At 43.8% G+C, this 14,367-nt stretch overlaps 1 protein-coding gene across 5 annotated transcripts in view; it reads left to right on the forward strand.

Annotated features, from left to right (window-relative positions):
* Nucleotides 1-14,367, forward strand: part of FBRS (fibrosin) — a 1,655,257-nt gene that overhangs the window by 725,592 nt on the left and 915,298 nt on the right. For all 5 annotated transcript variants that reach the window (XM_044086630.1, XM_044086634.1, XM_044086633.1 and 2 more), the window contains 2 exons: nucleotides 11,478-11,526; nucleotides 12,282-12,711. In XM_044086630.1, coding sequence (XP_043942565.1) covers nucleotides 11,478-11,526; nucleotides 12,282-12,711 — 479 coding nt within the window. The remainder of the gene's footprint in view (nucleotides 1-11,477; nucleotides 11,527-12,281; nucleotides 12,712-14,367) is intronic.

Raw genomic sequence — 14,367 nt, forward strand, 5'->3', positions numbered from 1 at the left:
GAGGCCTAGGCAAGAGACTAACTATGAATCTTCAGATCAGGTTTCTATTTCTTCTGATTCCTCTTCTGATCAGGGATATTCTGTACCCCCCTATGAGGATTCTGATGCTGAAGAATCTATACCTTCAGCATCCCCTCCTGAAGATTATTCCTTTGGGGAAACCTTGCATACCATGAAGGAGCATTTTCACTGGGTAAGCCGAGATTTTTTCCGAATCAAAAAAGACGCTCCGGGATTTCCTTTTAACTTCCACAGCACAGGCCTCTAGCCATTCCCTCTGTTACACATAGTAGATGATGTGTTTTCGGAGTCTAGTTTGACCCATGACTCCTTATCTCCAGCTCCCGTTAAGCCTGACCGATATTACAAGGTTTCTGACTCACAAATTTCTTTTTAAAAACCCTGCTGCTGACCCGAAACTATTTCACAGGGTCCCAAGGGAGTTAAGGCCTCTACAGCAAAAAAAACAACCCCCTCTGACAGGGATTCAAGGGCAGTGGATAGATGGGGAAAAAAGGTTTACACATCTGCAACTTTGGCTATAAGGGCCTTAAACTGTCAGTTTCATATTCTCAAGTATCGGCAACATCTCATGGGATTGCTTAAACAGAAAATTATGTTAAATTCTGAATGTGCTGAAAACGAGGAAATGCAGGATGTCCTTCAAGGATGCATCTGCAGTCCTTACATATGGGTTGTCCTGCCTCAGGCAGCCCTTCGGTCGGCCGGATTCCAAAGTCTGGGTCCGGCGTCGGCTGATGTCGCCCTCACCCCGACGTCAGAGCGCCTGGGGTATAAAAGAATCAGCCGACGTCATCTTCCTCAGTCTTTCTTGCTGCGTGGTGCCCGAAGCAGAAGCAGTTCGCAAGTGCCAGTCGGCCAGCTCCTGTAACTTCAGCTACCGAAGACTTCAAAAGCTAAGTACCCCGTTGGGGACTCTTTCTTGCCTCAGCCGATGTCAGATCAAACGCTTAAAGTTAATAATTGCTTAACTTGTGGGAAACAAATACCTCATAAGGATTTCCACTCTTACTGCCTCCCCTGCCTAGGCCCAGACCACGATGTCTCGGCCTGTACAGCCTGTGCTTCCTTCAATCGACGCACTCTTAGGCGTCAGGCGGAGTTTGCAGAGGAATTTTTTGGGGCTAGTTTCAGTTACAATATGCCGTCGGAGACTCCGACTTCTCACCTACCAAAAAACGGAAGGACAAGGACTGACACGCGGACCGTGATTTTGGCCAAAACCACGCCTAGGCCTACCGCGAGTGTCTCTGTCTTGGCTGAAACAGAGTCCCTGGTTCTTCCTACCGTCGAAACCGCACAACCGACAACCTCGGCCCCAAGGCCTCCTCTGAGTCGGTTATAGAATTTCCCTCTGAGACCGGTGCTCTGGAAATATCCGACACCATTTCTCTAGATAAAACTACACCAGCACGTGGAGCAGCCAGGCCTCCTACATCCATGTCCATAAAGGCATTCACTCTGGCTAAAGCTGCTAAACAGCCAAAATCTCTGCCCCCCCCCCCCCCCCCAAGGCTATTCCTCAGGGATCCTCTACTGGTTCACAGATCTTAACTTTAGCTGAGGACCTTATTTCCTTAATTAGGGGCTCTCAGCCACATCCGGACAGGGGCTCTCAGCCTCCTCTAGACAAAAGGCCCAGGGTTGAGCATACAGATCCCCAGTCTTCTGATGAGGCTTCAGATGACTCTGCCCTATCAGACTACCAGGAGGAGGCCTTTACGGCCTACGAGGACTCTGATGCAGAGAAATCTATTCCTTCGGCCTCCCCTCCTGAAGAGTTGTCCTTTGGGGAGACCCTTCACTCCATGAGAGAGCATTTCAAATGGCAGGGCCAGGAATTCTCTTATTCCAGGAAGAGATTAAGGACTTTTTTGCATTTACCTCAGCATAGACCTTTGGATATTCCTCCTGTTTTGAATGTCATTGATGATGTGTTTTCTGAGTCTAGCATTTCTCCTGACTCCCTCCCTCCAGCTCCTGTCAAACCCGATAGGTACTACAGGGTCCCGGACTCGCATCATTTTTTTTACAAGGGCCACTCTCCTGACCCAGAAACTGTTTCCCAGGGGCCTAAAGGGGTTGCAACCACCACTACTAAAAACCCACTTCCCTCTGAAAGGGAGTCCAGGGCTATAGAGAGATGGGGTAAAAAAGTGTATACTTCCACTCTTTCAATGAGGGCTTTGAATTGTCATTTCCATATGATAGAGTACCAAGAGTATTTGTTAGATGAATTGCATAAAAACTGTCTTCTCCTGAACCCCTAGACCGCAAGGCACTTCAGGATCTGGTGCATAACTCCCAGCAGGTTAGCAACCATTTCTTGCAGTGTGGTTATGATGCATTGGAAGCTTCATGTAGGTCAGCAATGACAGGTGCAGTCATACGTAGGCATGCTTGGCTGAAGGAACAATCTTTGCCAGATAATGTTAAAGCAAAGCTTCTGGATGCGCCACTGGAAAAGCAAAAGTTATTTGGCTCCACGGCTCAGGAGGTCTTAAAGAAATTTGAGGAAAAGGCTAAATCTGTACAAACAGTCAAAGATTTTCTCCAGGTCCAACCACCAAGATTCAGCAGAAATTGGCCTTCTAAGAATTGGTCCTTTCCTGACACAGACAGATTTCAAAGGGGCAAGAACAGGCGTGCCAGAGGTAGAGGGCAAGCTAGAGGCTCCTACAGAGGACGTCAATGGCAGCCTCCTAACCAGAGAGGTAGTGCAGGACCTGCAACCGCTGCACAAGGACAAACTCAATGACTTGACCTTGACCCCGCCAACCAGGGCTCAATTGGAAGCACCTTTGGGCGGAAAGCTATCTTTATTCTCAAAAAACTGGCACAGTATTACAAGGGACAAATGGACATTGCAAATAATAGACAAAAGGATACAGATTCCATTTTCATACATTACCAAAAAGAAAAGGCATGCCAAACCTGCCTCCGAATCAAAGGGCAGAGGCTTTCAAACAAATTTCCAACCTACTGCAAATGAAAGCTATAGAAAAGGTTCCTCTCACAGAACAAGGCCAAGGATTTTATTTCAGACTATTCCTTGTACCAAGAAAAGAAAAACAATGGAGGCCTATTCTGGACTTGTCCGCACTAAATACTTATCTCATTGTGCCAAAATTCAAAATGCTGACCCTACAGCAACTCCTTCCCATGCTGGGCAAGGGTTCCTGGCTGGTATCTCTAGACCTCAAGGAGGCATACCTGCATGTCCCTATCAGACAAAGTTGCAGAAGACACCTCAGATTTCTTGCAGGTTCAGAGCATTATCAATTCTCAGCATTGCCCTTTGGCTTACCTACTGCGCCCAGAGTATTCACGAAATGCCTGGCATCAGTAATTGCACACTGCAGACTTCAGGGGATTCAAATATACCCATACCTGGACGACTGCCCTAATACAAGCGGACAGCCAACAAACTTTGGTAAAACATTTGAATTATGCCATCCGCCTACTTCAGGCCTTGGGATACACAGTCAACATTCACAAATCAAGACTTGTTCCATCCCAAAGAATAACATTTCTGGGTGCAACACTAGATACAACCACCCAAATGGCTTTTCTCACAGAAGAAAAACAAGAGCAACTACCGAATTATTTCAGGAATCTGACAAAACAAACCCAGCTCACTGCAAGGAAAATCCTGCAGGCCCTGGGTTTCATGGCATCTTGCATTCTTCTGATCCCACAAGCAAGGCTGCATATGAGGAAACTACAGTGGTACCTAAGGAGTCTATGGTCTCAGCACAGTCACAGCCTAGAAGCTTTGATTCCACTCATTCCATGCCTTCAAAAGGAATTCCTGTGGTGGGCTCAAGCAAGCCAGTCAAACATGGGTCTGCCCTTCAGCAAACCAATTACCAGCCAAACCATTACAACAGACGCCTCAGACCATGGATGGGGAGCACATATGGAGGGCAGATGCATTCAAGGACTATGGTCACAAAAAGAATTGCACCTGCACATAAACCAAAAGGAAATGCTGGCAGTGATACATTCACTCAAGGCCTTCAAACACTTCCTGCATCAAGGACACCTGCTAATAAAGACAGACAATACCACAGTTATGTGGTACATAAACAAGCAAGGAGGTACCCATTCTTACCCTCTCTGCAGGTTGGCGATGAATCTTTGGGAACTTTCCTTAAAACTCAATATACAACTGCAATCCCAGTTTGTGCCAGGAAAAGACAATGTACTGGCGGACAGCCTAAGCAGAAATATCATGGATACGCACGAATGGATGCTGCATCCAGACACCTTCCTTCAGATAACACAGTCATGGGGGAGGCCGGACATAGATCTTTTTGCCTCTCACCACAACCATCAACTGAAGAAATTCTGCACAAGGACATACCACCCGCAGGCATGGAAAGTGGACGCTCTCTCCTTCAGCTGGAATACTCTAACAGTATATGCATTCCCTCCTCCTCCATTAATGACCAAGGTCTTACTGAAGATCAGGACAGAACAGCCAAAAGTGATTCTGATAGCTCCGGACTGGCCAAGGCAGCACTGGTACCCACTGTTAAGGAGCATATGTCACACACGAAACCGTGGCCTCTACCACCATGGCCACTTCTGACACAGCACAACTACAGAACTCTGCACCCCAGCCTGAAAACCTTGCAGCTGACAGCCTGGAGAATACCTTGACTCCTCGCCAGGATAAACTATCTAAGAGAGTACAGGATATCATCATGGAAGCTCGCCGGCCTTCCACAAGAAAGGCATATTCAGCAAAATGGAAAAGATTTCACACTTGGAACACCAAAAAGGGCCAGGATCCGACAGTGATGAACATTGCACAAATCCTGGAATACTTGGTAGAAATGCTCCTTTCTTACTCCTCCATAAAAATTCATGCTTCAGCAATTTCAGCAGAGTACAACACTGATCCACCGGTATTTTCTCATCCTTTGCTAAGGCAGTTTCTAAGAAGAATTAAAAACGTCAAGCCTCCAAGGAAACCACCAGTGCCTACATGGGATCTTAACTTCATGTTGGAAAAATTAACTTTACCTCCTTTTGAACCAGCAGCATCTTCAGAACTACAGTACCTGTCTTGGAAGACTGCCTTCCTTCTGGCCATAACCTCAGCAAGAAGAGTATCTGAGTTACAGGCCCTCATGGCAGTACAACCATTTCTTATTTTTCATCAGGACAGAGTCTCATTCAAGAACCAATCCTTCATTCATGCCAAAGGTGGTATCCAAGGTCTCACTGAACCAAGCTATCCACCTGCCTACCTTCTTTCCAAATCCACAAAACAGAGGAGAGAAACTTTTGCATACCCTGGACATACTTGGACAGAACTAAGAATTACAGAAAAACTGACCAGCTCTTTGTAGCATATGCTGCTGGTATACAAGGAAAAGCAATTTCCAAACAGACAATTTCAAAATGGATAGGGAATTGCATTCGATTCTGTTATTCCTTCCATGGAAAAACTGTGCCAGTTAACATTAGACCTCATTCCACCAGAGCCACAGCCACCTCCACAGCCTTCTTAAGAGGAGTGGCTACGAAGGACATTTTAGAAGCTGCTACATGGAGCTCCATGCATACATTTTCCAAGCATTACAACTTACCTTTATATTCCAGATCCAGAGCAGGCTTTGCTACGGCAGTCCTGCAGGGCATTTTAGCTACACCATCCTTTTCTTAGGTCCTACCTCCCCCAGCTTGGCTATGGTATTCTACCCATATGTAAGGACTGCAGATGCATCCTTGAAGGACATAGTACAGTTTTGTACTTACCATAAATGTAGATGTCCGATAGGTATGCATCTCCAGTCAGGTTTCCCTCCCTCCTACCCCTCTGTGGTATTTCATGGGTACTTACCCCTCTTCTAGCTAGCTGGGGTTATCTATTATGGTGTATTTGTTTTATATTACTGTGCATGTTTGGAATTTTTGCATCTCTCCAAATTTAGCCTTCCTTAGAGGGCACCTGGCATCTGGGGCAAGAAAAACTGAGGAAGATGGCGTCTGCTGATTCTTTTATACCCCAGGCGCTCTGACGTCGGGGTGAGGGCGACATCAGCCGACGCCGGACCCAGACTTTGGAATCCGGCCGACCGAAGGGCTGCCTGAGGCAGCACAACCCATATGTAAGGACTGCAGATGCATACCTATCGGACATCTACATTTATGGTAGGTACAAAACTGTACTATTTATTGTGTGCAGCTGAACAAGCTGGAAAGTATACTTTGCAATGTGGTTTTGATTCTTTGGAGGCCTCCTGCAGGACCACAGTTACGGGTTCTTTAATTAGGAGGCATGCTTGGTTAAAGGAACAAAATCTGCCTGATCATGTTAAGGTTAAGTTACTAGATGCACCTTTACAGCATGATACTTTGTTTGGTGCTAAGGCAGAAGAGGTGTTAAAGAAAATGGAAGACAAAGCTAAATCTATGCAAACTGTTAAGAGTTTTTACAAGTATAGCCACCTAGGTTTAGTAGACACTGGCTTAAAAAAAATTGGTCCTTTCCTGTGTCAGACAGACCTCAAAGGGGCAGATCCAGATGCCCAAGGGGAAGATCCCAGGCGCAAGGTTCTTATAGGTCAAAACAATGGGGTGCTTCTACCTCCAAAGCTGGAGAAGATAAAGCACAAACATACAGAAAGCAGTCCCAATAACTTTCCCCTGCCTGCACCAAGCACTTATCTTCTGGCAGCACCCTTAGGGGGAAAATTAGCACGTTTTGCTCAAAATTGGCACATTGTAACACAGGACAAATGGGTTCTAAATATAGTATCACAAGGCTACAAATTCCATTTCCATACTCTGCCAAAGACAAACGGCTGGCCAGGTCTTCCAAGAAATCAATGGGCAGAGGCACAAAAACAAGTCTCATCCCTCATGGACATGGGGGCCATTCAGCAAGTACCAGAGCAAGAGTGGGGACAAGGATTTTACTCAAGACTTTTCTTGGTACGCAGAAAGGACAAGGGCTGGAGGCCAATACTGGACTTGTCTATTCTGAACACACTCCTGGATATTCCAAAATTCAAAATGTTGACTTTGCAGCAGCTTCTGCCCATGCTGGGCAAGAACGCTTGTCTTGTGACTTTAGACCTAAAAGAGGCATAACTGCATGTTCCAATCAGACAATCATGCAGAAGACACCTCAGATTCAAGGCTGGTTCAATGCATTACCAATTCTCTGCACTGCCCTTTGGCTTATCTACTGCGTCCAGGGTCTTTACAAAGTGCCTGGCACCAGTAATTGCATTCTGCAGACAGAGGAATACAAATATACCCTTACTTGGACGACTGTCTAATTCAAGCAGAGAACAACGTCATTCTTCAACATCTGGCGTTTGTGAAAAGACTACTAACATGCCTAGGGTACACAGTCAACGAAAATAAATCAAAACTAGTACCCTCTCAAGATGGGAACATTCCTGGGTGCAAGCTTGAATACAGCTGCCCAGATGGTTTATCTCAAGCCAGACAAACAAAGGCAACTGACTACCTATTTCACAATGTTGGCAACAAAGGCCCAGTTATCTGCTATAAAAATTCTGCATGCTTTGGGCTTCATGGCATCCTGCATCCTACTAATTCCATATGCAAGACTGCATATGAGGAAACTTCAATGGTACCTAAAAAGTGCTTAGACTCAACTTTGCCACAGCCTGGAAACCATGATTACTCTCATTCCCTGCCTGCAACAGGAGTTTCGATGGTGGGCAAAGGCTTGTCACCAAAATAAGGGACAGCCATTCACATTAACCCCAGCCAGGCAGACACTAACAACGGATGCATCAGATTATGCCTGGGGGGGGGGGCCCACATGGCAGGAAGATGCATTCAGGGCACATGGACCTCAAACCAAATGCGTCTACATATCAATCAAAAAGAGATGCTAGCTGTTCAAAATGCCCTGACAGCCTTCAAGGACCTACTTCATCTGGGACAACTGCTGATAGACAGACAACACCACGATCATGTGGTATATAAACAGGCAGGTGGGGGGCACACATTCTTACCCTCTTTGCAGACTAGCTATGACATTGTGGGACACAGCTTTGACTTACCAAGTACATTTGCAGGCACAATTCTTGTCAGGAAAGGGAAATACTGTGGCAGATGAACTAAGCAGAAACCTCATGGATCCCCATGAGTGGCAGCTGGATCCACAAGTCTTCACCATGATAACTTGGAAATGGGGATGCCCGGACATAGATCTATTTGCCTCCCCTCACAACTACCAACTAAAAAGATTCTGCACAAGGACTTATCACAGACAAGCATTGAAAGTGGACGCCCTATCAGTATATGCCTTCCCTCCACTGCCTCTCCTACCCAAGGTACTCCAAAAGGTCAGACAGGAGAAACCAAAGATGATACTGATTTCCCCAGACTGGCCCCACCAGTACTGGTATCCAATCCTAAGGAACTTGTCTCGTTACCCAGCTTGGACCTTACCTCAATTACCTCTTCTACTGTCCCAGCAAAACAATCAGATCCTGCACAACCAACTCAGGACATTAAACCTGGCAGCATGGCGGATAATATACAAAAAACACCTCTCAGCAAAGCTGTGATGGATGTCATTCTGGAAGACAGAAGGCCTAGTACAAGAACGTCTTATGCTGGAAAATGGAAGAGATTCTGTGCTTGGAACCTGGCACAAGGAACTGATACAATTGTACCAAATATTCCTCAGATTTTGCAATACTTAACTGAGATGCTGGACAAAGGCCTATACTTTTCATCGATTAAAATTCATGCCTCTGCCATTTCGGCTCATTACAATATAGAGCCACCAATTTTTTCTCACCCTTTATTAAAGCAGTACCTCAGAGGAGCCAAAAATTTAAGGCCTCCAAGGAGATCACCAATACCTGCATGGGACCTCAACTATGTCTTGGGAAAGTTCACCCTGCCTCCTTTTTCAGCCAGCTACTACTGTTGATATGAAGTTTTTAATCTTGGAAAACAGCTCTGCTCCTAGCAATTACTTATGCAAGACTAGTTTCAGAGCTACAGGCGCTCCATGGCTGTGGAGCCTTTTATCATTTTTTATCCAGACAGGGTCTCTCTGAGAGCAAACCCAACATTTATGCCTAAAGTGGTGTCCAGTGTGGCTCTTAACCAAACTATTCATCTGCCAACTTTTTATCCAAGTCCACAGTACAAGGGGGAGAGAATTCTGCAATCTTTGGATGTACACAGTTTAGATTCTACTTGGATAGGACCAAAGCTTTCAGGAAGACAGAGCAATTGCTAGTGGCATATGCTGCAGGATCACAAGGAAAGGCTATCTCAAAGTGGATAGGCCACTGCATTCGTTTGCTATTCACACCATGGCAAGCCAGTGCCTAAGGTCATTAGGCCACATTCACCAGAGCTGCAGCCACTTCAGCAGCTTTTCTAAGGGGAGTTCCAACCAGAGACATTTTAGAGGTAGCTACTTGGAGTTCAGTGCACATCTTTACAAAGCATTATCATCTGCCATTCTACTGTAAATCCAGAGCAGACTTTGCCACTGCAGTTCTGCAGGGACTCATAGCCGCTCCTAATGCTGTTTAGCTCTAGCCTCCCAACTATAGCTTTGGGACTCTACCCAAATGTAATGACTGCAACAGTGAAACAAGAAGAACATGGTACAGTTGTGTACACTTACCATAAATGTAGATGTTAGAGTGTATTCACTGTTGCAGTCTAGGTTACCCACCCGCCTTCCCCCTTTTTTCTATGGAACCTATCTTTCCTTTACTGATTTATACAACCTATGTGGTGTATTTGCTTATAGATGAAGGTAAAGTTTATATTGGTGCATGTAATATAGATATATATATATATATATATATATATATATATATATATATATATATATATACACATATATATATATATATATACACATATATATACATATATATACATATATATATATATATATATATATATGTATATAAAATATACATTTTGGCAACCCTTTTAGGGGCACCTGACATCTGGGGCAAGAAAAACTAAGGAAAATGGCGTCGGCTGCTTCTTTTATACCCCTGACGACCTGACGTCAGGGAAGGGGCGACAGCAGCTGACGCAGGACCCAGGACTTTGGGATTCAGGCCGACTGAGGGCAACCTGCCAGCAGGATTACCCAAATGTAATGACTGCAACAGTGAATACACTCGAACGTCTGCATTTTAAGTGTAGAGAACTGTACTTTTCCTTGACTACGCCTCCACCCATTTCCTCAGCTTTGGGAATCAACCCAAATGTGATGATTGCAACAGTGAAACATGAAGAGCACAGTTCAGTTTTGTACACTTAGCATAAATGTAGATGTTTGCATGTATTCATTGTTGCAGTCCTGGTTTCCCTCCCTCCATCCCCCTTCTCCTCTTTCCTTACAAGGGACATATTGGTATTTACTTTCTACTGGTGGGATTCTTCCATCAGATCCTGGCTCCTACTTGGAGGCTCCTGACAGGTTAGGGCAAGGAAAACTGATGTAATGGTGTTGGCTGCCTTGCTTTTTACCCCTCTGACGACCTGACGTTAGTCCTGAAGCGACAGCAACTGACGCAGAAATACTAAGCCTCTGGTATTCGGCCTGGCCGAGGGCTACCCTGGCACAGGGATAACCCAAATGTGATGGACTGCAACAGTGAATACACTCTAACATCTATATTTATGGTAAGTGTACACAAATGTACTTTTTGTGCACTCTACCGAAGTTGAGGAAGCAAAAAGTCATGTGGGTACTGTTAGGCATAATGTTTGGCTGATTGCATTTGCTTTCATCTCAGAAGTAGGAAGCCCTAATCCAAATGTCTGTAATAAGATAGCTTTCACATTGTTGGTCTTGTATAATATGTTTTTTGAGGGTATTTGGGCTTACCTTTACTTGACAACTTGAATTCTTTGTCCAGGGAGACCACTTTCTTTGGAGCAGTCCTGAATAGTCTTGTTTTGATTGCTTGTCTACGCTTCCTCTTGGAAGTGTACGTTTTTGCTTGTGACGGTCTGACAAGCAATTAAATTTTGGTTATCTGAAGTTGGTCAGTGCAACAGAGGATTTATACTCTCTGCATTTGGAGGTCGTCAAATCTGGAGTTTGTCCTTATTGTCTGACAGGTTTTCTTGACTACCTACATAAGTACAGTGAATTTGTGCTTTCATGAATTCTGGTAGTGTCACTGGTTATGTTGTCTAAAGATGGACTGTTGGGGGTAGACCTTTTTTCGTTTAGCTGCAGTAGCAATCTCTGCATGTTGGGGAGATCACATTGTCAAACCGCCTTAGTACAAGAGTATTCTCAAAGATGAACTATGGTGAGTACTTGACAGAATTCTGCAGCTGTAGAATATCTTCATTCTGTAATAGTTTTTTTTGTGTTAAAATCCATTGCATATGTTTTGCAGAAACAGAGCAGTTTGCAGCATTATGACTTTCAGATTGTAAATTTTTTTTTCTTTCAGGCTTCTGATGACGATCTGGACCGATCTTTTACTATTTCTGCAAGCAAAGGTATTTTGCCATAGTGGAAGATATCCTTTTTTTTAATGACTCGTAGTCACATCGACCGCAAATTTTGCTGACAAATTGAATGAATAGTTAAACTTCTTGCTTGTATCAGTCACTTTTTCAGTTTTCTTACTTTTTGCTTGAGTACTTTATTCATGTTTCAGCAGAGATTTAGTCTTTTACCATTTTGTGTTCTCTTTTCAAACTACACTTTGATGTCCAGTAATCTGAGTGAATGTTTACAAAGCAAAATGTTCTTTGAGGCTTGTTGATGCCATTAATGTATTGCATGTTGTGACATTTAAGACGTATAGGGCCATCACTTCATATATCTTTCACAATTAAGAGCAAGACTCTGGTCTTACATGTGGTTATCTACCACGTTGTTGGCAGCAAGTTGATTGTGTTGCAGCTGTGAAGGCATTGCTATACGAGTCCCTGAATGTTGCTTCCTCTGTAGAGTTTCAGGTGAACTCTTAATTAAATATTAAGAGGTCACAGATATTTTATGGTGAGGTTTGTATTGTTTTGGTGCTATAACTTTGTTTTTTTTGTTTTTTTATGCATTGGCATGTATAGGAAGAAGTTATTAAAATAGTAATGAGATGATGTCTTGTGTACTTGTATTTCACAGTTCATTGTTTGAAAAAAAAAATTGGATCTGACAGTTGTGTAGATTGTCTATTTTGCACTTGTGGTTTCATAATGAGGTGTAGTAGATGTGCTAACAATGTTTTTTTTTTTTAAATCTTTTCTAGCCGTAGAACCAAATGGTGCTTTAAATGGCAACTGTGAAACCAAACTCTCTGTCATCCCCAAAGTATCAGGACTGGAAAGAAGCCAGGAGAGAAATGCGGAGCCTGAAAAGGATCCCCTGCTAGTGCCTTTCCTGCCGAAGGAATCTCCGGCTCAGGCCACTTCATCCAGCCAGACACCAGTTGCAGGCCCAATGCAGGTGGAACTTAGTAGCTCCACTAGCACTCAGGTCCGGCCGCCAACACTGGTGCCAAGCCGGGCACAAACACCTGTTCAGACTGCAGCTCGGACCACCCCTCAACCTAAACCACAGACTCCTCAAAATCTGCCTCAACCACAATCTCAAACAAAAGTGCACCCCTTCAACCCTCAGGCTTCAATGCAACAAACAGTGTCTGTATATGCAGCTGGGATTACTGTCAACAGCGGCAGGTAAGTCTGAAGGCTTGCTTTTTTGGGGGGAGGGATGGGTAGGATCAGATGCATGCTGAAGAAAATACACCCCCTGACCATACTGACCGGCTCTAAGGAAGGACACTCCTGACAGGACTGAGCAGCTCTAAGGAGGGACACGCTTGACAGTACTGAACAGCTCTAAATGTGTGAAATGTCTGTCGGTTGCTCTCTGTGTACATTTGTCACTAGGCCATGTGTGTTGCAGTAACAGTAGCAAGGAAACTTGTATATTTATCTTCATTTTCATACAGAAGTTTTCTTGTTCAGCTCAGTGGTAGACAACTGATTATAACTTGATTTCTTCAAATTTAAACAAATGAGTCAAGAAGAAAGTAATAGCTTCAGCATAACTGGTGCAAGTTTTAACAGCCAAAAGAAGTCTTGCTGTCCATTTTCAGTCTGCTTCTAGTTAGAAGAAACACTCCTGTGTTCATTGCAGCTGCCATAAGAGTTAAAGGTCCCAATTCAAGCATTAACATGTTTCCCTAATTCTGATTCCACTTCTAAGTAGCAATACAAGACATCCTATCAAACGTTGTTACTTTTAAGTAGTAATACGAGACTTACCATCAAACTTTACTTGAAGATGTACTAATTGCAGTATCCACACTGAGATGTTGACACGTGTGGGTTTGGCACAGCACAACTAAGCTTGTACACACTGCAGTACTGCATAAAGGGAGCATTCTTCCTTTCTATGGCAGCTTGGGCCAGGCAAATTCAGACAGCTCATGGGTCACATGTCTGACCGTCATAGTGTACACGCATACGTATACACTTAGTCATAGTATACACGCATGTCATAGTGCACGTGCACACGTGTATATTTGTGACAGATTATTCAATAGTTGTATACTAAAGTTGTAAAACTGAATGTAAAATCCTGAAATGTAAAACTGTTTAATCTTTACTACGTAGAATTAAAAATGTCAGCATATGTGTGCTACATACATAAAGTATGCAAGAATACAGCCATTCCACAAACAGGCTCACCTGCCTTTTGGTAAAACTTGGAAATGAGTGCTAAGGTTGTAACTTTCAGTACATTACTTTTGAGTAAGTTGACTTGGACCTGTATAGTTGTGTACTTCATAGGGAAGCTGCTATTTTCCCAGTTGGTGGTGAAACAGGTTGTGTATATGAAGCACACTTTCTAGCTGTGGATTCGTAATGTATTCTATATGGGGTGTGTGCATGTATTGTGCATTAGTACCATAATGTACACCTTTCTATCTAAGGTTAGGACAGGAAGCATGTAGTGTGAATAATGTAGTCTTCCCCTTCGCAGCTGGGAACAGTGCCTGGTGAGCGGTAGAAATGTAGAAAATATGCACTTTGTGTTAACAAAGTAAGTGCACTGGTCCTGGGGCACTATTTAGCCATGACCTGGGGAATGATAGAGGTAAGTAGAATACAAGTGTTAGTACTCATTCTAGAATACACAGTTACAAGTCAAAAACATCACATAGGAACAACCTGGGAATGATAGAGGTAAGTAGAATACAAGTGTTAGTACTCATTCTAGAGTCAAAAACATCACATAGGAACAACCAAATAGTTTTTCATGAGTAGATAAAAAGCATTTCAGTTAAACAAACAGCATAGATTTTAGAGGCATTTTCATTGTATTAT

The sequence above is a fragment of the Protopterus annectens genome, chromosome 10.part0 (genome assembly GCF_019279795.1).
Source record: "Protopterus annectens isolate FY-2018-M chromosome 10.part0, PAN1.0, whole genome shotgun sequence".
NCBI classification, from domain to species: domain Eukaryota; kingdom Metazoa; phylum Chordata; order Ceratodontiformes; family Protopteridae; genus Protopterus; species Protopterus annectens.